General features: G+C 51.3%; 8 protein-coding genes and 2 non-coding genes across 10 annotated transcripts; 5 read left to right on the top strand and 5 right to left on the bottom strand.

The window, feature by feature from the left end:
- Positions 1 to 872: 872 nt before the first annotated feature.
- VTN00DRAFT_6530 (uncharacterized protein) lies at positions 873 to 2,253 on the bottom strand (the record flags this gene model as incomplete). The annotated part of the gene is made up of 4 exons (XM_069433177.1): positions 873 to 892; positions 960 to 1,853; positions 1,909 to 2,163; positions 2,223 to 2,253. 4 exons carry the CDS (start codon positions 2,251 to 2,253, stop codon positions 873 to 875), a joined length of 1,200 nt encoding a protein of 399 aa, XP_069288962.1.
- Positions 2,254 to 2,504: 251 nt separating this feature from the next.
- VTN00DRAFT_6529 (uncharacterized protein) lies at positions 2,505 to 4,156 on the top strand (the record flags this gene model as incomplete). Its single annotated transcript, XM_069433175.1, has 3 exons — positions 2,505 to 2,594; positions 2,655 to 4,054; positions 4,132 to 4,156. 3 exons carry the CDS (start codon positions 2,505 to 2,507, stop codon positions 4,154 to 4,156), a joined length of 1,515 nt encoding a protein of 504 aa, XP_069288961.1.
- Positions 4,157 to 4,737: 581 nt separating this feature from the next.
- On the top strand, positions 4,738 to 8,137 carry VTN00DRAFT_6528 (uncharacterized protein; the record flags this gene model as incomplete). Its single annotated transcript, XM_069433174.1, has 3 exons — positions 4,738 to 5,319; positions 5,377 to 5,888; positions 5,938 to 8,137. 3 exons carry the CDS (start codon positions 4,738 to 4,740, stop codon positions 8,135 to 8,137), a joined length of 3,294 nt encoding a protein of 1,097 aa, XP_069288960.1.
- A 781-nt stretch (positions 8,138 to 8,918) lies between these two features.
- On the bottom strand, positions 8,919 to 11,084 carry VTN00DRAFT_6527 (uncharacterized protein; the record flags this gene model as incomplete). The annotated part of the gene is made up of 4 exons (XM_069433173.1): positions 8,919 to 9,919; positions 9,973 to 10,156; positions 10,208 to 10,928; positions 10,981 to 11,084. The coding sequence occupies 4 exons, from the start codon at positions 11,082 to 11,084 to the stop codon at positions 8,919 to 8,921; spliced, it is 2,010 nt and encodes a 669-aa protein (XP_069288959.1).
- A 622-nt stretch (positions 11,085 to 11,706) lies between these two features.
- Positions 11,707 to 12,809, top strand: VTN00DRAFT_6526 (uncharacterized protein; the record flags this gene model as incomplete). Its single annotated transcript, XM_069433172.1, has 2 exons — positions 11,707 to 11,823; positions 11,886 to 12,809. The coding sequence occupies 2 exons, from the start codon at positions 11,707 to 11,709 to the stop codon at positions 12,807 to 12,809; spliced, it is 1,041 nt and encodes a 346-aa protein (XP_069288958.1).
- Positions 12,810 to 14,113: 1,304 nt separating this feature from the next.
- On the bottom strand, positions 14,114 to 14,200 carry VTN00DRAFT_t95. The gene has a single exon. It is a non-coding gene; the product is annotated as a tRNA-His (tRNA).
- A 445-nt stretch (positions 14,201 to 14,645) lies between these two features.
- VTN00DRAFT_t96 lies at positions 14,646 to 14,730 on the top strand. Its single transcript has one exon. It is a non-coding gene; the product is annotated as a tRNA-Ile (tRNA).
- Positions 14,731 to 15,625: 895 nt separating this feature from the next.
- VTN00DRAFT_6525 (uncharacterized protein) lies at positions 15,626 to 16,394 on the top strand (the record flags this gene model as incomplete). Its single annotated transcript, XM_069433171.1, has 2 exons — positions 15,626 to 16,018; positions 16,068 to 16,394. The coding sequence occupies 2 exons, from the start codon at positions 15,626 to 15,628 to the stop codon at positions 16,392 to 16,394; spliced, it is 720 nt and encodes a 239-aa protein (XP_069288957.1).
- A 12-nt stretch (positions 16,395 to 16,406) lies between these two features.
- Positions 16,407 to 19,254, bottom strand: VTN00DRAFT_6524 (uncharacterized protein; the record flags this gene model as incomplete). The annotated part of the gene is made up of 3 exons (XM_069433170.1): positions 16,407 to 16,621; positions 17,037 to 18,326; positions 18,438 to 19,254. The coding sequence occupies 3 exons, from the start codon at positions 19,252 to 19,254 to the stop codon at positions 16,407 to 16,409; spliced, it is 2,322 nt and encodes a 773-aa protein (XP_069288956.1).
- Positions 19,255 to 20,440: 1,186 nt separating this feature from the next.
- VTN00DRAFT_6523 (uncharacterized protein) lies at positions 20,441 to 21,726 on the bottom strand (the record flags this gene model as incomplete). The annotated part of the gene is made up of 4 exons (XM_069433169.1): positions 20,441 to 21,121; positions 21,174 to 21,323; positions 21,396 to 21,567; positions 21,692 to 21,726. The coding sequence occupies 4 exons, from the start codon at positions 21,724 to 21,726 to the stop codon at positions 20,441 to 20,443; spliced, it is 1,038 nt and encodes a 345-aa protein (XP_069288955.1).
- Between the last annotated feature and the right edge of the window lie 108 nt (positions 21,727 to 21,834).

Here is a 21,834-nt window from a genome sequence, read left to right as displayed (position 1 = left end):
GTATAATGCTACTGATTTCTTCCAATACAACCGTGGAGAACCTTCCCGTCTCATGATAATTCTTAGGCAAGTTCTCTGTCCGATTCAGCCCCTGCGCTACATCATTACCCCAAGAGGTTTATTCACTCAAGCAAAGATAGGAAGAACAAGAATGTAACCGTATGATCTGATCATCTTGGTGCTCGGTATCAATTCAAATCTTCACTCATCAGCAAATAAAATATATCGAAATAAAAACAGAAAATTCCCAACTCCACACACATCACCAGACAAATGATGATAATAATAACAACATTCCCCAATCCAGTTCGCACTATCAACTAACTCATCTTCAATCAGAGGGTAACCCGGAACTAGTTACCTAAATATGATAGATAGATGGTAGCATTACTTCCGTTGGACGGAGGGGGTATTGTTTTGGTTTTATTCGTGTCCATTTTCTTTGGTCTTGGTATTGGAGATGGATCTCAATCGTTTCATTGATAGAATAAAATACGCCGCTTGGATCGGGTATAGAACAGAATGGTCGAGGGCCACGTTCGGGAACGAGGTTCATGAGGGATAAGGAAAATAGATATTCTGAATGTGAAAATCATGAAGTGGTTAGCTTTGTTGTTTTCTTTTTTATCATTGACAGTCACCATGCTAACGAACAAACCTACCAATTTGGTATTTGTCCCATTTCCTCCACGCTTGTAACTGGCCTTATTCCCTTCAGACTGCTACATTGACAGGTAGCTATTCAGACTTTCGACGTCTTGTAGATGGATGCCACGAGGCGCTGCCACACGCCGCAAAATACAAAAGAACTCGTGAAATCGAGCGGACGGTCCGTCACAAAGGAGAAATGTCATCAACGCCAAAACCAATGATTACGAAAGCAGATCCGCAACTATAGAGATCGTCAGCGATCAGTCTACCCCTCAAATATGTGCGGAAAGCTTCAGATGAGAACTTACCGTTCATGGGCATCTCATCGATCTGAGTCGAGTAGTACAGTTCGATGTCGCGAAGAATCCTGACGTCTTCGCTCGTCACGAAGTTGATCGCAACACCCTTCCTACCGAACCGACCACTTCGGCCAATTCTGTGGATGTAGTTCTCACGGTTGCTGGGCAGATCGTAGTTGATGACCAGGGACACCTGCTGCACATCGATACCACGGGCCCAGACGTCGGTGGAGATGAGGACACGCGAGTTGCCCTGTCGGAAGTCTTGCATGATGCTGTCACGCTCCTTCTGCGGCATCTCACCATGCATGCTGGACACAGTGAAGTTCGCCTCACGCATCTTATCGGTGAGCCAGTCGACCTTGCGGCGGGTGTTGCAGAAAATGACGGCCTGGGTAATTGTCAAGGTGTCGTAGAGATCGCACAGGGTATCAAACTTCCATTCCTCCTTCTCCACAGCAATAAAGTATTGTTTCAATCCCTCGAGAGTCAACTCATCACGCTTGACCAGGATGCGCACGGGGTCGGTCATGAACTTGGTGGTCATGTCAAGAACGTCGTAGGGCAGGGTGGCGGAGACGACCACAACCTGAGTGGCAGGGGGGAGGTAGCGGTACACGTCGTAGATCTGTTCGCGGAATCCACGGTTGAGGAGTTCGTCGGCTTCATCGAGGACGAGCATCTTGATGTGACGAGTGCGCAGGTGACGGCGACGGATCATATCCGCAACTCTGCCTGGGGTCCCAGAAACTACGTGCTGGCCGTAGTCAAGCTTCCGGATGTCCTCACCCACGTTTGTTCCTCCAATGCAAGCGTGGCACTGAACGTTCATGTAGTCTCCCAGGGCCATGACAACGGACTGAATCTGGGTCGCAAGTTCACGGGTCGGGGAGAGAACCAGAGCTAGAGGGAGCTGTCAGTAAACAGCGCCATATAAAATCGTAGGCAGCGAACATACCTTGAGTCTCTCTGACGACGGTGTCGATGACCTGCAGGATACTGATCGAGAAAGTCGCAGTCTTACCCGTACCGGACTGCGCCTGAGCAATGGTATCCCGACCCTTGCAAATCTGAACGATAGCACGAGACTGGACGGCAGACGGCGACTCGTATCCATATGCGTAGATACCACGGAGAAGGTTCTCCTTCAGGTGCATGTCCTCGAAGGTCGGGGCGACAGTGACCTCCTTCGAGGTCGTGAACTCCATGCGGTCTAGATGCCAGGTCAGTATGACTGCTGGTGAGAAAAGAAAGGGGGCTTGTCAATCATACCATCAGCGCGCCTGTCAATTCCGTCCGCCATGGTGGCTGCTCTGATCTTCACAAGATAAACAGGTCGTGGAAGTCAGTTGATTTGGAGCTGTGGCTTTGCGGAAGATTAGAACTTCGCGCACGCGCCGACTTTTGTCTGGCTCTGGCTCGAGCGCCACCGCTACGTCACGTGACCAGCTTCTCAGAAAGCTCTGGGACAGCCCCAGGCAGTGGCCAGACTACAATGTCAACAAATCGCAGTCAAGGTCGCGCAATAAGATTCTCGCCGTCGCGTGAGTAACCATGTTGCTGGAAGAGCAAAGATTCATCCATGAGGACCTGGAGAGGTTGGAGCAGGGGATCGCTGACCGCGTGGCGTGGGAACCGCGCAATGTACGCCATTCCGTTCCCATTACATGATTTGAACCATACTGACAGTTATTATTCTCGCAGGTTCGTGAGAAACTGGCTCGCGATCATCAGATTGCTGAGTTTTTGAACCGCATTGAACAACAATCGAAAAGACTGCTTGAGATCTACAAAGATGAGGAAGGTTTGCGGGAGAAGGAAATTCAAGCCATCTCGACGGGCGACCCGTTCGAAGAGTTCTACAAACGGTTAGAGGAAATCAAGGACTTCCACAGACGGTACCCGAACGAACCCGTGGAGAATCTTGAACGAGCTTACAGACGGCGGAATCCTGGAGAAGGCGAGGTGGTAGGAGCAGAACTTGAGACTATGTTCACCGGCGAGGAAGCATATGGACAGTTCTTGGACCTCACTCAGATCCACGAGGAGTATCTAAATCTGCCTGGCGTCAAAAGGCTCACGTACCTGCAGTACCTGGACACTTTCGACGTTTTCACCCCACCGCAGATGCCGATCAAACGGACCAACAAGCTCTCGGATAAATACTTTGCCTATGTCACGAATCTGGCAAGCTATTTGGAAAGTTTTATTAAGAGAGTGAGGCCTCTTGAAGATCTCGACAAGCTCTTTGCTAGCTTCGATGAAGAATTCGAAAAGCAATGGGCTGTGAACGAGGTTCCTGGATGGGTCGAGGAGAAGGCGACGAACGAATCTCAAGGACCAAAAACGGAGGGAACGGGCGAAGGCATATGGTGCGCAGACTGTGAAAAGGAGTTTAAGAACGAGAACGTCTACAGAAATCACCTTACAGGCAAGAAGCACATTCGAGCAGCGGAAGCTCGCAAGAATATTAATGACTCTCTGAGCACCTCTGTTGGAGCAACTCCTGCTGTCAGTTCTGTGGCCAACCGCTTGAAAGAACGTGCAGTTGCCGAGCGTGAGCACCGGATCCGATCATTGGCAAATGCCCTCAAATCGGAACGCCAGGCAACAAGAGTCAATGTCGAGCGGAAGCAAGGTATGACGGAGCGTGAGCGCCAGATGGAACTTGAAGCTTTGTTCGCAGAGACAGAGCCCACGGCAGGAGGCCGTCGCGACGAAGAATCCGACGAAGAGGGAGAGGAGAAGATCTACAACCCTCTCAAGCTGCCGCTGGCCTGGGATGGCAAGCCAATTCCCTACTGGCTCTATAAACTCCATGGCTTGGGAGTTGAATTTCCATGTGAAATCTGCGGTAACTTCGTGTATATGGGCCGTCGTGCTTTCGACAAGCACTTTTCGGAGGCCAGACACATTTACGGCTTGCGGTGTCTTGGGATCACCTCACAAACCAATCTGTTCCGCGAAATTACTAAGATTGACGATGCTATAAGATTGTGGGAGAAGCTTGAGCAGGACAAGAAGAAGGAAAGGGAGGCACGCGAAAATGTGGTGCAAATGGAGGACGCCGAGGGCAATGTTATGCCAGAGAGGATCTACCTGGAGTATGTTATCAGCCTTTCTTTCCCTAACAACGGTTTCGTGCCCTTCCTATTTGACAGTTTGCTAACAGTCTTAACAGTCTTCAAAAGCAGGGTATTCTCTGATCATATTGTTTCATCTCTGTCCGTCAGTTTATCTCTACTATGGACATCTTGTTTTGAACAGGGCTGTATCCGATGCACTGGCTTGGAGTTTGGCGAACTGTGATATTTTCACTGAGGCTTAAAATTGCGTTTGGGCTCGGCTGGGGAGAATGCTGCTAAGCAGTATGGTTATTGCGTCCGCAAATAGATCAGTCTATTCTGTTAAACATGTGTTATACTATCCACATAGGTCAACCAAGACATTACGATCCTGAAATAATCCAAACCGGCTTCTCTTTACCCTGTATGTAGGTTATAAGCACTGCTATTGCACGTGATATCGTGAACCATGGACGCGAATGAACCGATCTTCGCGTCTTCTGCCGGACCTTACCGCTCTGCTTCATCCCCTCCTTCTTTATTTAAGCAGTTGTTCTTCACTTCCTTGCCTATCTTTGCATGATTTTATGGTCTCTGACTCTTCTTTGGCAGTTACACTTTATATATGATTCTCTTTCTCAGTTGGGCAACTGAGCAGTCTCCCTGTAGGAGTGTGTGACCGGTCGATATGCGTTGTTCTTCGTGTCTATCAACAAGGTGCTATGGGATTCAAGTTCTCTTACTTGTGTGACTTGCTCTCCAATCTTGAGGCCAACCGAACTCTAAAGGCTTCTACAGGGGCAAAAAACAGAAACCCAGATCTCCGGACGGTGACCAGCTGGTTTAACAACCATCAGAAACGAATACACGATAAAGACACAGACCGTCTGGCCCTGCTCTCATGCTTCTTTCCAGAGAAGCGAGTGGACAGGGTATACTGGCTACAGGATGCATCCCTGGCAAGGGTTATAGGTCGTTGTCTGTTTCTTGGGATCTCGAGAAGGGAAGAGCTGGACAGATGGAGAGTCAGTGGTGGCGGTGATCTCGGCCAGTGCGTTGAGAATGTGATGCGGCAGGCAGAGAACCACATCCCTGACGGCCAAGAAGTCACCGTGGAAGAGATCGATGCTGCGCTGGCTAGCATCGCGGCCCGATGTCGGTTTTCTGGCCCCAAAGTTCGCAGAATTCACGCTGCTGTTGATGTCGAGGCGGCCCTGGGTCCCATATACCGGAGGTTAAGCAGCAGAGACGCAAAGTGGCTCACTCGGATGATCCTGAAGTCGTATTATCCGGTTGTGCTGCCGGTTAATTCTATCCTAAAGAATTTTCATTTTCTTCTTCCTCACTTACTTCTCTTCCAGGACTCGTTCGAGGCTGCCTTGGATATGCTAGCATCGACTCCGATGAGCCTTTTCCCGTCGCGTCCGGAGCCTGGAGTCGCTAAGCTTCTTGGAAACATTGCTCTGGAGCATCTCAATCCTCGAATCGGGACGAAAGTAGGGCGCCCTGAGTTCTACAAGGCAAGAAGTATCAATCACTGCTGCAAGATGGCCGGGCGTCGCAGGATGAGTGTCGAAAGAAAGTATGACGGGGAATATTGCCAAGTACATATTGATCTGTCGAAGCCCCGGGACTTCATTCAGATATTTTCGAAGAGTGGAAAGGACTCCACGATTGATAGACATGGCATCCATAAGGTCTTGAGGCAATGTTTGAGAATAGGGGAACCTGATTGCAGGTTCTCAAAGCGTTGCATTTTAGAGGGTGAGTTGCTTGTGTGGAGTGACAAAGACGAAAAGATTCTTGAATTTCACAAGCTGCGAAAGTTTATATGTCGATCTGGGACCTTTATTGGGACGCAGAATGACTCGCAGTAAGTTCCACTGTCTTCCGGACACCCGGCTACCCTCTAACCTGCGTAGGCCACGGCCGTATGAACACTTGATGATCATGTTTTTTGACATCCTGTTGCTTGACGATGATGTTTGCTTGAGAAAGCCACATAGGGAACGAAGGATGATCCTCAAGAACACGGTAAAGCTGATACCTGGCCGCGCTGGGATCGCGGAACAGGAGATTATAGATTTTTCTCGCCAAGACAGTCAAGATCGACTTGAAAGCGCTCTCTCTAAGAGCATTGCTGAGCGGTGGGAAGGATACGTGCTGAAGGGATGCGACGAGCCCTATTTCACCATACTATCGGCAGAGACGGATGACAGTTTTGGTCGATGGATAAAGCTAAAGAAAGACTATATACCAGGATTAGGCGATACAGCCGACTTTGCACTCATCGGTGGACGGTACGATGCCAGAGATGCTGCTGCACTGAAAGATATCGACAAGCTCTCATGGACTCATTTTCATGTTGGGTGTCTGGAGAATAAGGACGCCGTGGCACATTTCGGTGCCAGACCTAGATTTCGAGTTGTTGATATGATCAGCCGTCACAACTTGAACGCGAAATATATACAGCTCCTGAATCAGCTTGGTCAGTTCCGTGCTTGTGATCCTGATTCTAATTCTGTGTTTGATGTCCATTGCGACACCAATCTGCCAAGTATGGATGCCATCTTCAAGACACCGTTTGTGGTAGAAGTGCTTGGGAGCGGCTTTGAGAAACCATCCGATGCCAGATTCTTCACCCTCCGATTTCCGCGCGTTCTTAAGATCCATTGGGATAGGACTTTCGAGGAGGCAGTATCCTTTTCGGAGTTGCAGCATTTGGCGGAGAAAGCCCGCTCGGTGCCAGAAGAAGAACTATGCGAAGAAAGAATATCCTGGGCCGCGCGGATTAAAGCTTCAAATTCAGGATCAGAGTATATCGTCGATAGGTCTCAGAGCACCTCTTCAACAAGCATTCCAACGCCACCTTCAGCACCGTCATTTGAGCAATCTTCGAATCAAACGGCTGGCTCGACGAGCCCAATAGCACAGGGGGCCTCCGCAGAAGTCCCGTCAGATACCGACTCCGCGTTATCCAAAACGCGTTCAGAGAGGGTACCCGTCCATTCACCTTCACGCCCCCCAGCGAAACGTCAACTTCCTCGTTACCCTGGTGAAATTCCTGATGACTTTGGCTCTTGCAAAAAGACAAAAGCATCAGACGCTTCAAAACCGCCAATAGCCATTTTCGTCGATGATACACAATCATCGACACCACAAAATCCGTGTCCTCCAAACCGTCTTTTGATAGACGTCAGGAACGTCGCCTCTCAGAGACGCTCCGCAGAAGCAGATATGGCGCGTCCAAGGCCTCGGCCGATAGCACCGTTCGTCCAGGATGACGAAAATAGTCAACATACTCCCGAGTCCACGAACCAGCAAGACAAGGACACCCAAGGATCTTCAGGATGCGGACAGACAGAGAAAAGCGCCCAGGGATCCGAAGGAAATGATGTTGACATGAATGACGTCTCAGGCGTCAAGTACTCACCCGAGCCGGCCAAAATAACCCTGTTACCGCCGCTTGTGACCCTCCCGATGTATATTGGTCGTTGGTTCTGGAGAGAGCATAGGTCACCTGCTCTTGAGACATTCTTCAAGCGCCACGCGAGAAGTTTCACATTTGCTGCATGCCACTTTGTAGAGGAGATGTCCTTCCCTAGTTCTAGGGACGCCCTCTGGAGCTCCAATCCCAGTGCAGCTTCCCGCGACATAGCGCTTGGCATTGTCCTCGTCGACATCAAAAACCGGACTGAGATCTACAAAGATCTTCTTGACATAGGCAACGAGGTTGCCAGAAGCCTAAAGAGCAATTGGCCTGTCCTGCCACCAAGGGGCAAGATCTTCTTCCTGGACTGGAACGTCCTGATGGTCGGAACTGGTGTTGAAGATCGCAGGTTCTGTCTAACAAAGACTTGGAAGCGGGCCGCAAGGAAATACTACTACGGAACCATCCTATGGGGCTATGGTCTTCCGCCGGAGGAGAAAGCGTTGCGAGATGCTGAGGCCGAGCGTCGTGAACTTGAGAAGGACCCGTATTCCCCTGAGGATAAACGGATCGGTACGGATGTGAGGACGACCCTTGAACCTGAGGAACTGGAGACCCTGGGCGAATTCCGTTCCCTCGATCCTCTGGTTCACGTCAACGGGAGACTTTATGAGAACCTCCCGTTTCTGTGAGCTCTCAACGAAGAAAACCAAGGAACCGGCGGGGTTCCAACAACATGGCATGAGGTGACTTCTTTCTACTCAACATTCTCGATTCAAATGGACGAAGTGACGATCGGTTCTGGGTTCTTTCCATTGGTTCTTCTTTTTATCGTGTTGGAGTAAAGGAGGATATTGGTGACGATTTTCATGCAATCTGGACCACAATTTCGGGTTATTCTTATTTTCTATTCTCTGTCTCGTCATTTTGAGGACTCGAGGATACTTGCTTCCTCACAGAGACACAACTCATCCAACTAACTAGATTACCTCACTTCTCATTGGCCCGGTCAGGATAAACTGAACTGATCTGCCTGTTCATTATCAGAACTGAGCAGAGTTCAGTTTCATCTTCCTCTCAGTAATATCCCCTTTGCTTTCTCTTTTTCCTTTCTCTTATTTCACATGGGCAAGGTGCGGTTTCGGGCTTCATTCATGTACATACATGCGATATTTTCAACTAGCCGTTTCGGTTAGAAATGGAAGTCATAGCTCAATGAAAGCAATATCATTCCTGCTCTTCGTCCTTTATAGAACTGCACTTTCAGTAAGACTCTTTTGACCCTTCAGCAATAGTCTCATCTAAGCCAACAAAAAGTTGCAGTACATAATAAATAACTCTGATTCATTCTCATTCGCCGGTCTAAAAACTCCCAAACCCAGTATATATATTACAGTGATAAAAGGTTAAAAGAGCATACTTGATAGGATAAGTAAAAAGCACGTTTCATTTCATTCATCCGTCATATCCATATCATCCACCTCCCCCCTCTCTTCTCGACCGCACATCTCGCATCAACGCCTTCGCCTCCTCGACCTCGACTCCATCCTGGCATAGTTCTCCTGCCAACTGGTCCGCGCGGGCGAGGTCGCCATGCCTTAGTGCCCAGCGGGCCAGCCACAATCGGGCCTTGGATGTCGTGGCCGTGACACCCGTGCCACCAACGGCCTCTTGATCGTCGTCGTCATTGCCGTACAGCTTGCGACGACGTCCAGATTCTTCATCGTTATCGTTGTCGGAGTCGGAGTCGTTATCGCGGATGATCTCGCCTGTCTCCTGCTGCAGCGTGAGCTCCATGTACGCGGCGGCTTCTTCCTCGTCGCCGAGGCGCTCGTAGAGGGTAGCGATCTGGTGGAGGGTCTCCGGATCGAGGATCTTACGACCCGAAGACGCGTCCGGGCCGGGTTCGTAGTAAGATCCCGCGACGAGGGCCCGTTTCAGCGCCTTGATGCTCTGCTCGACGCGGCCCATCTTGGCGTAGCAGGACCCGACAGCCTGCCACATCTTGGGGTCGTAGGGTCGCAGGGCCGCGGCACGTTGGTAGTAGAAGAGCGCGTAGAAGGACATGTCGAGTACCTCGTAGGCCTGGCCCAGACCGTACCAGGCGCGGTAGTCCTTCCGATTGACGTCGACAGCGCGACGGTAGGATTCGATGGCGGCGTGGGTGTTCTTCATCTCGATGTACTCATGGCCCATGAGGGTCCAGGCGGAGAGGAAGTTGCGGTCGAGCGTTAGGGCGCGTCGGAAGTACATGACGGCCTTTTCGTGCTCGGATTTCAGGGAGTAGTAGTTGCCCACGACGCAGCATGTTTCTGGACGAAACTTGTCTGTTGCCGTTGCGAGCTGTGCGATGAAGGCGAGCTGGGGCCGGGCGCCCATGACGTAGAGGATGTTGGAGTAGTGGTCGAGGCTGTCGAGACGGTGGGGGGAGGCAATAAGGATATCGGAGAATAGATGCGATGCTTCTTCGAAGTCTATTTCCAGTAAGAATGAAGAAACGTGGATTGATCGAGAGACAGGGACGCACCTTTCGAATGGTAGTAGAGGAGTGCTCTTTGCGTCTTGAGGAACGCACTGTTGGGGAAGATGATTTCGAGTTCATTCAATGTCTGATGAGTATCCTCCGTAGCCTGATATAGCTCCTGGCTGCAGTAGCAGTGGAAAATAAGGGTCATGATGTTTTGAGGGAGCACGTCGGCTACTTGTTTCAACTATAAGACCATCAGCGATGAGACTCGATCGCATCCATATCTGAAACATACGTCTTCAGTGTTTGCCAGCAGGTCGTTCAGCTCCTGCCATGCACCCCAGTGGAATGGGTTCAGATGCACGCTCCGTATCAACCACTTTTTGGCCTCCTCTTCATTCTTCCCCTTGAGCAAGATAACTCCGTAGAGATACTCTAGCCATCCCTGACCGCGATCTTCCAGCCCGTTTTCTCTCCGTTCCGCAAACCACCCTTCGAGCCCTCTGGCGAGATCTGGAAGTTCCTTATTGACTGTCATCCCGCCATCCGCAGGTCCTAGCACCATCTCCGTCTCTTCATCCTTGCGCTTCTCCCCAGCCAAGTACTTGGCATACAAGGCGAGGAACAGCGACTTCTGACTCAGTCGCGGGTATGGATTTCTCGTATTCGTGCTGTTCTTTAGCCCACCAAACGGGGATGCCTTTGTCTTGTCCTTCTGCGGTGTCAACGACGGCCTCGATGCCTTTGGATTAGGTGAGACAGAGGAAAGAGGGACTGGCGGTATCATCGGAGGCAGGAAGACGGCCGCACATCGATCATATTCGCGAGTATCGAAGTAGGACTTTGCGAGAAGGTATTTGTGAGCTTCTTGGGCCTCTAGCACAGCTTCCAGAGGGTCCTGGTTCTGAAGGAAAGGGTTGGCTGGTGCGGAGGGAGGGTCTGAAAACTCCATCGAGGAGTCGGGGTCCGTGTCGGAATCATCGATGGGTACAAGGGAGTCCAGCATTTCCGCAGCCCTGGTATCTTGCTCTTAGTACAGGATTTCACATTGCTGGCTGGTGAGAGTACCATTTTGCAGACTGGTAGAGGCAGCGCTCTGAACACTTGATGGCAGCCTCTTCGAGGCGCCACCGCAGTTCCTTGATATTCTCCTCTGTGAAAGTAACCGCCATGGCTATTCTGATTTAAATAATCCGCACAAGAATATAAGCGCTTTCCAGCTCGTATCGAAGCTATATCAAGCTCTGACGCTCCGGTGCGGTCCACGCGCCGGGCAGCTGTCGGAGTTTGTTCTCGAGAGCAGATGTCCGTGTCGCAGCAATTGAAGAATATCAAAAACGCATTTTCGCATAAAACACCCTTGCTCTTTCGGATCGTCGACTATGAGGGATATTGCAGATAACTACTCGCCCGTAGTTGTTCGTCGGCCTCGCGCGATATCCGCTTCACACTTGACGGAAAGTCCACTCGTTTCTGGTAGGAGAAAACAGAGAGAATTCTGAGATTCGATGCTCAGAAGCACCTCCTATCTGTGAAAACAGAATCAACCTCGCGTCCAGCATGCAATCAGATCTCCCAGAGAATCATGAATCCATCGCCGTAGACGTTGTCGGAGCGCGAGCAACAAAGCAAACAGAGCAAACACGCTCCGCGGGGAGACTCGTTTGGGGCCAGCTTTGATATATCGTCTCGCCGTCTTACTTCCCCGCCCCTTTTCTAGCAGCCATTGCCCCTCCTCCGCTGACGGACTCTATCCTCGAAACCTTTCATCCTTGTCCTCCTGTTTCCTTCACAATGGCGACCACCAAGCGTGCTGACTTCGAGGCCGTCTGGCCTTCGCTGGTCGAGGACCTCAAGGCCGCTGCCACGAAGTATAACCTTCCCGACAATGCTCTCCAGTGGTTCGAGAAGGTAACACTGGCTGCCTTTCGTTTCCACCACTGGACAAGAGCTTGCTGACCATGTCTCTATAGTCTCTCAACACCAACACCCCCGGCGGCAAGCTCAACCGCGGTCTCTCCGTCCCAGACACCGCCCTTGCGCTCCTCCAGCGGCCCCTGAACGACAAGGAGTTCAAGGACCTCTGCACCTTGGGCTGGCTGACGGAGCTCCTGCAGGCCTTCTTCCTGGTCAGCGACGACATGATGGATGGCTCGATCACGCGCCGTGGCCAGCCTTGCTGGTACAGACACGAGGGAGTGGGATTGATCGCGATCAACGACTCCTTCATGCTCGAGGCCTCCATCTACAACATCCTGAAGGCGCAGTTCCGCTCTCACCCCGCCTACGTTGACTTCATTGAGCTCTTCCACGAGACCACCTGGCAGACGGAGCTCGGCCAGCTGTGCGATTTGATCACCGCGCCCGAGGACAACGTCAACCTGAACAACTTCTCCATGGACAAGTACATGTTTATCGTGACCTACAAGACGGCCTACTACAGCTTCTACCTGCCCGTCGCGCTGGCCCTGCACTACCTGCAGCTCGCGACCCCGGACAACCTGCGCCAGGCGCACGACATCCTCATCCCGCTGGGTCAGTACTTCCAGATCCAGGACGACTACCTCGACGCCTACGGCGACCCGTCCGTCATTGGCAAGATCGGCACCGACATCCAGGACAACAAGTGCTCGTGGATGATCAACCAGGCGCTGCAGCGCTGCACGCCCGAGCAGCGCAAGGTTCTGGACGAGGCCTACGGCCGCAAGGACAGCCAGCTCGAGGCCAAGGTCAAGGCCATCTTCAACGAGCTCCAGCTCGAGCAGGTCTACAAGGACTTTGAGGAGAAGCGCGTCGGGGAGCTGCGGACCAAGATCGCCGCGGTGGACGAGTCCCAGGGCCTGAAGAAGGAGGTCTTCGAGGCGTTCCTGGCCAAGATCTACAAGCGCAGCAAGTAAGACGATGGAGGGAGATGTTTGAAGAGTGATACCCATCTTCATTCAGAAAGCCTTAGTTCTCTACATTCTACTGTACATTCTTCTGATGATTTGCCGCGGTTGCAAATAGTAGCCAGGCAGAAGAATATAAATAGAGGCAGGACAGAGTACTTACATAATATTGCATCTGTGAAATAGATACTTATCGAGCCAGCTAGTCTGAAATTGTGTTTAAATGGTTTACTTTTCGTCTCAATTCAGTATGTCCATCCTATTCTTTTCAGAACAACTAATCTGTTATTCGGTTCCTTCCAACGATATGTTAGCTCCGGGGAATGATCTCAAGGCAACAGAACATAGTGGTTTGACTTTAGCTCAGACAGACGAGAGCGGTTTAGACGTTTGAAATACTAAATTTAAAGCCCCTAACTTACCAGCCTAGGTATCTAAGGTTAGCGGACGATTTGGTCACATGGCTATGCTGAATTGGATTGACTGAATTCATAATTCAGCTCATTCCAAGCATACTCTCTTTTATTTATCATCCATCTAGCTGTCAGTTATGTCAGTCTTTCTTTCATCCAATTCCACCCTAGTGTACTATAGAATCCGTTGCTAATGAAAAGAACTTCCAACACCATCACCAGCTAGTACCTATCTAACCCAGTACGTAGCCTAGGTGGCTGGAAATACCAGTATTCATGCCCGGTTGGCCTGCCGGTCATGTACCCCCTCTCTGCGTGAGGGACGCTCATCGTCATCAAAGCATTCGACAATTCTATTTCAAGGCAGCGTCAGACAACTTTCTCAATGCCATAGTGATGACAGCAAGTGACATTACGGTTAGGTAGTATGAAAGGTTTAACTAATTATATGAACAGCAGATATAAGTAGTCCTCTCGGTGAGCATTCAGAGACTTGCTCAGTTACAACTACTCCATATCCATGGTTACCTGCTAAATTATGTATAGCAAACTAAGGTATCAAATGCAGCCTTCGCTTTGATTCTGATGTGGAACTACTAGTTATCATGGGTCCCTGGGAGGTATGATCTCCCGCGCAGAAAATAGCACACAGCGTTCCTGCCTACCAGGGTGAGCAGCACCCCCTCAAAGGCCATTAATGCTCTTCTGATCCACTGTGAATTCTCATCCCCGTCTTCATCTACCCGGTCTGCGCAAAAGAAATAACGTCTAACCGTAACAGTTCAATTATCTACTCAATATATTGATAAAAAAAAGTTACTTTTTTTCGATCGACAAAGTAAAGAGTCATAAAAAGATAAACAGCGTATATTCCATTTTCTGGAATAACCCCATTTGGATTGGCGCTGCTGGGAATCGAACCCAGGTCGGAACGGAGCTGAAGCTAGTGAGCCACAACGTTACGTGCTACCCCTACACCACAGCACCCAATCTGTTGACACTGGGAGGCTTTGCCCTCTTCCAACATATAAAAAGCATGCAGCCTAGCAGACACAGAGAAGGGGAGCCATCAGATATTTTAGGATGGAATCCGTTGAAAATTGGCTTGTGGGAATTATTGACTGCACGCCTGGAATGGTCTCTTAACGGAGATCATTTCTTCTAGATTGTCAGGTCTATATTATGGTACATCCTCAAGGTTTGTCGGGCCCACCACCAGCGGGGTGAGATCCCGGTTTAAGCACAAATGGCACATTTTCCATGAGTTCTCTGGGTTGCTGCCATGAATGAACCCGTTTCACAGATTTCCCACTGTTCCTTTCCGACAGCTCCCTCTCCTTGCAGATGTGTCTTGAGAGAGCCATGACGTGGGCCCGGGCCATCTTTAGTTGGGAACTTCTATGTATTGAGGACGCCCGTGGGCCAAGAAAATGGTCCCGTGGCTCAGTTGGTTAGAGTGCGGTGCTGATATAATATTGGCGACGCCGAGGTCCAGGGTTCGAGCCCCTGCGGGACCAATTCACTTTTTTTCTCTCTTGAACTTGCTGTCAAGACATCAACAGCTTCATCGCAGTTAAAAACAACCCGCTTTTTTGAGGGTTGAGTAGAGACATCTATATGTTCAAGGGCGGTGCGGGCAGGCAGTATTTGTTTTTCTATCTTTTCGGGCTTAGCGTCCTGTGGCGTCGCATGCATACTAGGCAAACATCCAACCCTTGTTTTGTTAGTATAACTAACCATCATCATTTTATTCAGGATTGGTCACCATTTTATTTTAACTAAGTTAACTATTTTATTTCACTCAACTCAACTGCTGGAACCTATATCCTCTGGTCGTCGATAATCTCTCACCGGTCTAAACTCCGAAACACAGCTCTCATGGTCGTTTGTTAAGGTTCCCTGAGTTCAAGTCCCGTAGATCTCTAGAGGGCCGACCCCAGATGTATGTGAAGTCTGTCAGCATTACCTACTTATACAGCAGCTAATCAAGCTTTTCTTTCCAGAACTAGATGCTAGTTCCGCAAGATGATCCACATTCCTATGTGGCTTAAGCTAAGAGAAATGGCGAATATACAAAAGGGATAGATACAACCATCAAAATGTACTCGAAAACAAAAATGAGAAGTACGTTTACAGTCTCTGTCTGAGTTATGAAGGAAGGTTATAGCAGAATCCAACTTCACATCACCACTACACTGCACTGCACTCGCATAGCAACATAGATCAACGGTAGAGATATGCAGTTATACGGCTGCGGCGAGAACAGCTCCGGCTACCTCGGGGAACCTCGCTCCTGCGCCCCCCGCTCAGTGAACTGGCCGCATGACTACAAGCACAACAACTTTTGGGGCCGACTGCCCCTACTGTCCCCTGTGGGTGATGAAGCTGAACTCGGTCTTGGCGGCCGGATCTATGATCAGAGTCCTGGGTTGTGATCACGGGTCTACTTTTGTGGAGATAACTGATGGGCAGGCTACTACTAAGCTGAAACACCTGAGCGACGACCCGTTTGGAGAAGATGACCTGGCAGAAGTGACCGAGGCGTGTTGCCACCAGGAGATCAAGCAGGTAGTCGTCCTCCCCGGGCCATCGAAAGCGGCATTTCTCCTTGCGGACGGAAGCCTCCTCACGCTGGACAACCGGGATGATCACGAGGGTGATGGCCGCCGAGTGGTGGTAACGAGACATTGGCCACGGAATCAGGCACGAGCCATTCTGCACATCGCCGTGAAGAGCGTCGCGATGCACAATCCGGCCCTGGTGTCGGGAGCCGTCGCTATTGTCCCTCGCGCGGACCCGAAAACCGTCTTATCCTTCGACTCCTGGATCCCTATGCTCCGGTTGCTAACAGCAGGAGGAAAAGCCTCAGGAGAAGACGAACCCATTCCGAATTTATACAGCCACATTCTCTTCCCCAATCACCAAACTGACGAGCGAATTCGCCGTGCTCACCGCAGACGGCAAGGTCTTTACCTGGGGGAAGGAACTGCCAGCGGATCAGCAGCCACCACCCCCGCCGGACGAGGACGAAGAAGGAATCGACGAGGCCTGGGATGAGTTTGTCCTCTTCGGCAAGCCCATCGTCAAGTGGTCCTCCAGAGCACCCAGGCGGCTCGACTACACACCACGGAAACTGCCCCTCCCGGTCCCGATCGAGACGCTTTCCACCGGCGCTTGCTAAGGAGTCGTGGTTTCAAAGTCCAGGAGGCTTTTCGTCTGGGGGTACCGGTCCACTACCACTAAGGGGCCGGAAATCAGGGATGTTAATGCGGCAGACAATTCCGAGTTCAAGGAGGCCAGGATCGTGAATGAGAATGGTGAACCGCTGGATATCGTCGACGCTGCCGCGGGACGGACTCACGTCGTGGCCTGCTGGGCCAGCTGGGGATCGGGATCCGACAGTTCGCACTGTGCACGCCAGGTCATGTCATTGACATGCTGGCGAACGAGACGGAGGAGGAATTCGCGGAAAATTGGGAGAGGATGGATGTCGAGGGGGTGTTGTCGGCTGGGAAGGAGGAGTGGTGTGCGGTTTTCTGCGAGGGGAATCATACGTTGGTGCTTGCTGGTGATGCTTCCCATGTTTGAAAGTACTAGTTTGGAGTTTCCCACCTGATGAGAGATGTCGTGATGATGGTCATGAATCTACCTCAGTATCTAATCCGGAGGTCTTTGGCTAGATATGTGCCTAGGAATTTAACAAGGTCAGCAGAAACGAGTCATGAATGACTGAGAAATTAAAGGGAGATCCTATACCAACACCCTATATAGCGGCTGATATGTACCTACTGTATACCTCACAAAACTCCCACAAACCCCTCACCCCTCAAATCCCACTCGACCGGAAACCCTGGCGCATTATTACCCTCCCCATCCCATCCATCTACTCCTTCTCTCCCACCCCATCCACCAGCCAACATCCCCACCGCAAGCAACAGCCCCCCACTCCCCGGAAAATACGGCGTGGGCGCCTCCTTCCCCACCGGCCCAACGGGCATGCCCACATCATCGAACGCAAAGTTCTCATTATTCACCAAGTACCCAACCGCGGACTCGACGTCCCCCAATCGGGCAGCGGTCATGGCGAGCATCGGGAAGTCCCAGCCCCAGCAGGAGGTGAAGTTCCAGGATTGGGAGACATGGGTGAGTGTTGTGGATACGGTTGATATATTGACTGCGTGGGAGGGGGGGAGGAGGCCGTAGATGGATATCAAGGCCGGGTGATCGGAGACTGTTTCCGGGTTGGTCCACATGTTTGGGATGCCGGAGTAGAGGGTGTATGTTGCTTTGTTGTCTGTTGCTGGGGATGATGTGGTTGGCAAGGGAGCGAGATGTTCTGCGACGTGTGTCCATGACTCCGGCACGGGTTGGTTGAGTCGTTTCTTCCATGCTGAAGCGACATCGAGACCGAAGCGCCAGTACGCGAGTTCGAATGTTGGATTGGTTGTGCTGTTCGGAGGGGTGTTTTCTGATGCGGGATACATCGGGGGACCGAGGTCGTAGACTTGCGTCGACTCGTTCCAGAAAGCGAAGGATGTCATGAAGTTTGCTGATTCAGTTAGGATCCGGTCCCATTTTCGTAGGACTTCCTGCCGCTTCTGATGATTGTCACTGGTAGTTACGACGACGGATTTATACTCCATCTCCGCAAAATAAAACACGTGCGGCTGCTGCCATATCAGCAACGAATTGATCTCCCCCGGCGCAGACCTGCCCGTGGGATCACTCATCTTGCCCCATCTCGCGCCCTCATATCCCTGATCTCGTGCACGCTCGATCGAACTCTCCAAAAACCGATCATACACATCAATACTCCTCCCCAGCAGGTGATTCTTCCCCCAGGATATCCAATGCGCCGAGTGCCAGAGGTACATCTCCATGTGGAACTTGCCGTACCAGCCGTTGTTGACGAGGCCGGATTCCTGGGGCGGGTCCCGACCAGCCTCGTTGACCGCAAGGAGATACTGCGAGAGGATGATGCGGCGCTGGAGTTCGAGGGCGGTGGTGTTTCCTGTCGCGGTGAGGTCGATGAAGGCGCCGGTTTCCCAGTAGGATTTCCACCAGCTTGCGGAGGCACGGTTGACAGAATCCACGTTGGTTGGGATTTGACAATCTGGTGACGGAGAGAATGTCGCTGTGAGTTCGAAGATGTCATGTCCGTGGTTGATGTCCGGCTGGAGGATATACCGATGTGATCCTTCCAGAGGACCTTTGATAGAAGTACCTCCCCCTTCCCATCGAATTAGGGTATAATAAGTCGTGTTATCCAACTGATGCGTTATCTTTGCTTCTTGTCCCAATTCCGACACATCAAGTTCCGTCCTATGCTTCTCAACCGCATCCCAGACCCCGACGAACGGCGCCTCGAATTTACTCTCCCCCGTCGCGTACGGATAGTCAAAAAAGAAGCCCAACTGGCCCTGAATCAGCAGCTCAGAATGTACTTTAATCGCGAGAGTATCTGACTCCGGGTCCACCCACGTTTGGACCTTGACAGTCGTGCCATTGACAGAAAACTCGGATGTCAAAGTCCCCGAATAGAGATCCAACTCCTGAACCTCCCCCGTTGACTCCTCCTCAGATACATCCCTCATCTCTCCCTGACGGCTATCCTCAAAAAAGACAAACCCCACCCTCCCCAAATTCACCCTCTGCGGATTCGCAATCAACCACTGCGAAATCTCCCCCTCCGCCGGATTCGGCTGATCGTAGTTCACCAGCCTCTCATGCGTCCACCAATCCATTCCCGTAAAGTCCTCCGGGACCGTCTGCCCGGGTTTCGTGGGGAGGGAAGAGTTATGCCATCCCCACGAGGACAAGGTGCCGAAGGGCAGGAAGGTCTGCAGACCCGTGATGTCGGCGCCGAAGGCGAAGTCGCCGTTGCCGACTTGCATGGGGGTTGTTGAGGAGCTGGCGTGGCGGGTTGGGTTGAAGCGGGTGATGACATGTTGGCGGTTGATTTTGGGGGTTGTTGCTGTTGTGAAGGCGTTGTTGGTTGGGAGCAAGTAGCCCAGGAGGAGGAGGGTAGATAGTATTGCCATTGTCAGTATGGGATTGGTAGTATAGTAGTATACTACTTAACTATTGCAGCAGCCACATTATCGCCCAAGGGGTTGAGGCCATAGACTGCAACATCTGCCCGGATATCGCTATCCATACATATCCCTAAGCTCGAAGAAGAAGAAGACATCACTCTTATACGAACGGTAAAACGGAGACGGTCATAAGATCAACCCAACGGAGAACCCCCAGCTGGGTTCCTGGAGCAGACGCCACGTAAAACATTATCCCACGAATAGCTTTTCCAGGCACAACGGTCAAAAGCGATGATCATCCATTGTCCCGCGGTCTGCGGTGGAGTGCGAGCGCGGGGCCCCGCGCCGCGGGATCCGTGTACGATGTACGGTGTCGGGGAGGATTATCCCGAGTACTTTACTTTGGTAGTATAATTTAGGCCATCTAACCATCTAATGGGAAACAAAGAAACTAGAAAGATCAAATCCTATATCTATTCAGGAGGCGGTGTGATGATAAGAATGGGGTCTATCTGAGACTGCTGTGAAGTACAGCTTAGAAGACTATCTTCACTTAGCAAAACCAATCTTTTAATCTATTGTCTGTCATCCATAAAGAATGAATAGTCTACTCTCATCAAAGGCAAACATCGCGGAGAGCTACCCATTCTCCTTTACCTCAAAATACATTGAATGTTTCGATCACAGGAATTGAGTCTAGACTCCATTTCTCGGGCCGGGCATCTTTATTGATTTTATGCACGATACTCTGTACATGCTTAGCGTATTTAAGTTCTTTTTACATCCATATGTGTGTGGGCTGTCTGGTTCGTGATTTATTTCACTGACAGTTGGTTGATTGATTGGTGATTGATTTGCGAGGTGACAGTTCCATAGAGGCAATTGTGTTATAATAATCATATCTGATGAATTGACTTTCATACAACTCCCTGTGCGTTGTCGTTCTGACTTGGGAGTCTTCAGTGTCTGTTTCCGTGGGCAGTATTTGTCTACGTAAGCACAGCACTCAAAGTATACACTACGTTTCTACAGCTTGACATCGAGCGTAAGTCATTCCGATTTCTTTAGATAGCTAGCTAGCTTAAAAGGAGCGAGCTCTGGCTACCTATGCATCCTGCATGGCGACCAACGAGCGTAAGGTCGTACGGCATGTCATAAAAGGTAGGTGTGGAAAATGGTCCATGGAAACCATTTAAGCAGAAGCAGGAGCAACAGGGGCCTGGAGACGGCAGAAGCCACCGCACTTGGCGACCTTCTTCTGGAGCTCGGCCATGCGCTTCTGGTCGCCGATGGGGTCGGCGGACTCGCTGTCGAGGTCCCAGGTGAGGTAGTCGTTGGTGTAGTTGGGCTGGAAGTTGGGCTCGAGGATCTCGAGGCGCTTGCCGTAGTTGGTGACCTTCTGCCAGTCACGGGAGACGTTCTTCAGGTCGCGGCTGAAGTAGGCGTAGGAGCGCTCGAAGATCTTGCGGTTGACGGGGGTGCCCATGATGGGCTTCATGTCGACGTACTCCTCGTAGGCCTTCTCGGGCTCGGCGAGAACGAAGTCGGTGGCGCGCTTGACGGCCTTCATAAACTTGATGACCTTGTCCTTATTGGCGGCAAGGAAGGCGTCGTTGGCGATGTACAGGATGGAGCAGAAGCAGCAGCAGCCGAGCTCAGCGAGCTCGTCGATGCGGAGCATCTGGACGTCGTCGCGGGGGCGGCCCTGCGAGGCGAGCCACTCCTCCAGCTCGACCATCTGCACGTTCTCAAGACCGATACCGGCGTCGATCTCACCGCGGATGATGGCCTTGGTGACGTTCATGCCGCAGCGGACGGCGGTGTAGTCATCGGCGGTCATGCCGTAGTGCTTGGTGAGCTCGTCGATTTGGATCTGGTCCTCGTTCAGCATTATGGTCCAATTCCAGTAAACGTCGACTACCGACCTTTCCGAATTCACCGACGTAGCCGATTCTCTTGCCCTTCAGGGAGCGGAAGTCGCTGGTGATACCGCTGCTCTTGAGGTAGACAACACCGGTGAAGGGCTCGTCGAGGAGGGAACCGATGGAGGTAACGGGGAAGTTGCGGGCCTTGGCCTGCACAAAAAGGTCAAAACACACACACACACACACATCTCAAGGCCAGAGAGGGGTTGGTAGAGCACGCACAGCCAGGGTGTGGATCATGGCCTTGAAGCCCATGTCGACCTTGCCGCTGCCGATGATCTCCGTGACGTCCGAGGGGTCGTTGGGCTCAAGGAGAGCGACCTTGAGGCCCTCATCCTTGAAGTAGCCCTTGGCCTGGGCGAGGTAGAGGGGGGCGTGGTACGGCGTAGCGTGCCTTTATATCACAGACTTAGCATCAAGTCTGCAAGAAACACGCATTGAAATCCGCCTTCAACATGTAACAATTGAACAAGGCTTCGAGAAGCTGAAAGGGAAGAATCTGCAGCGGTGAGTCCTACCAGTTGGTGAGGAAGGTGATCTTGTCGGTAGACATTTTGATCAGGTTTCAAATTCCAACAAATGGAACTCTGCACATGGTTAGCACCACACAGGAGTATCAGTTACCCCCATCGCCCGACGACGACAGGGATAACAGAGAGAG

Source organism: Thermoascus crustaceus (genome assembly GCF_041956765.1).
Source record: "Thermoascus crustaceus strain CBS 181.67 unplaced genomic scaffold VTN00scaffold_3, whole genome shotgun sequence".
NCBI lineage: Eukaryota > Fungi > Ascomycota > Eurotiomycetes > Eurotiales > Thermoascaceae > Thermoascus > Thermoascus crustaceus.
This window is presented reverse-complemented; position numbering and strand designations above follow the sequence as displayed.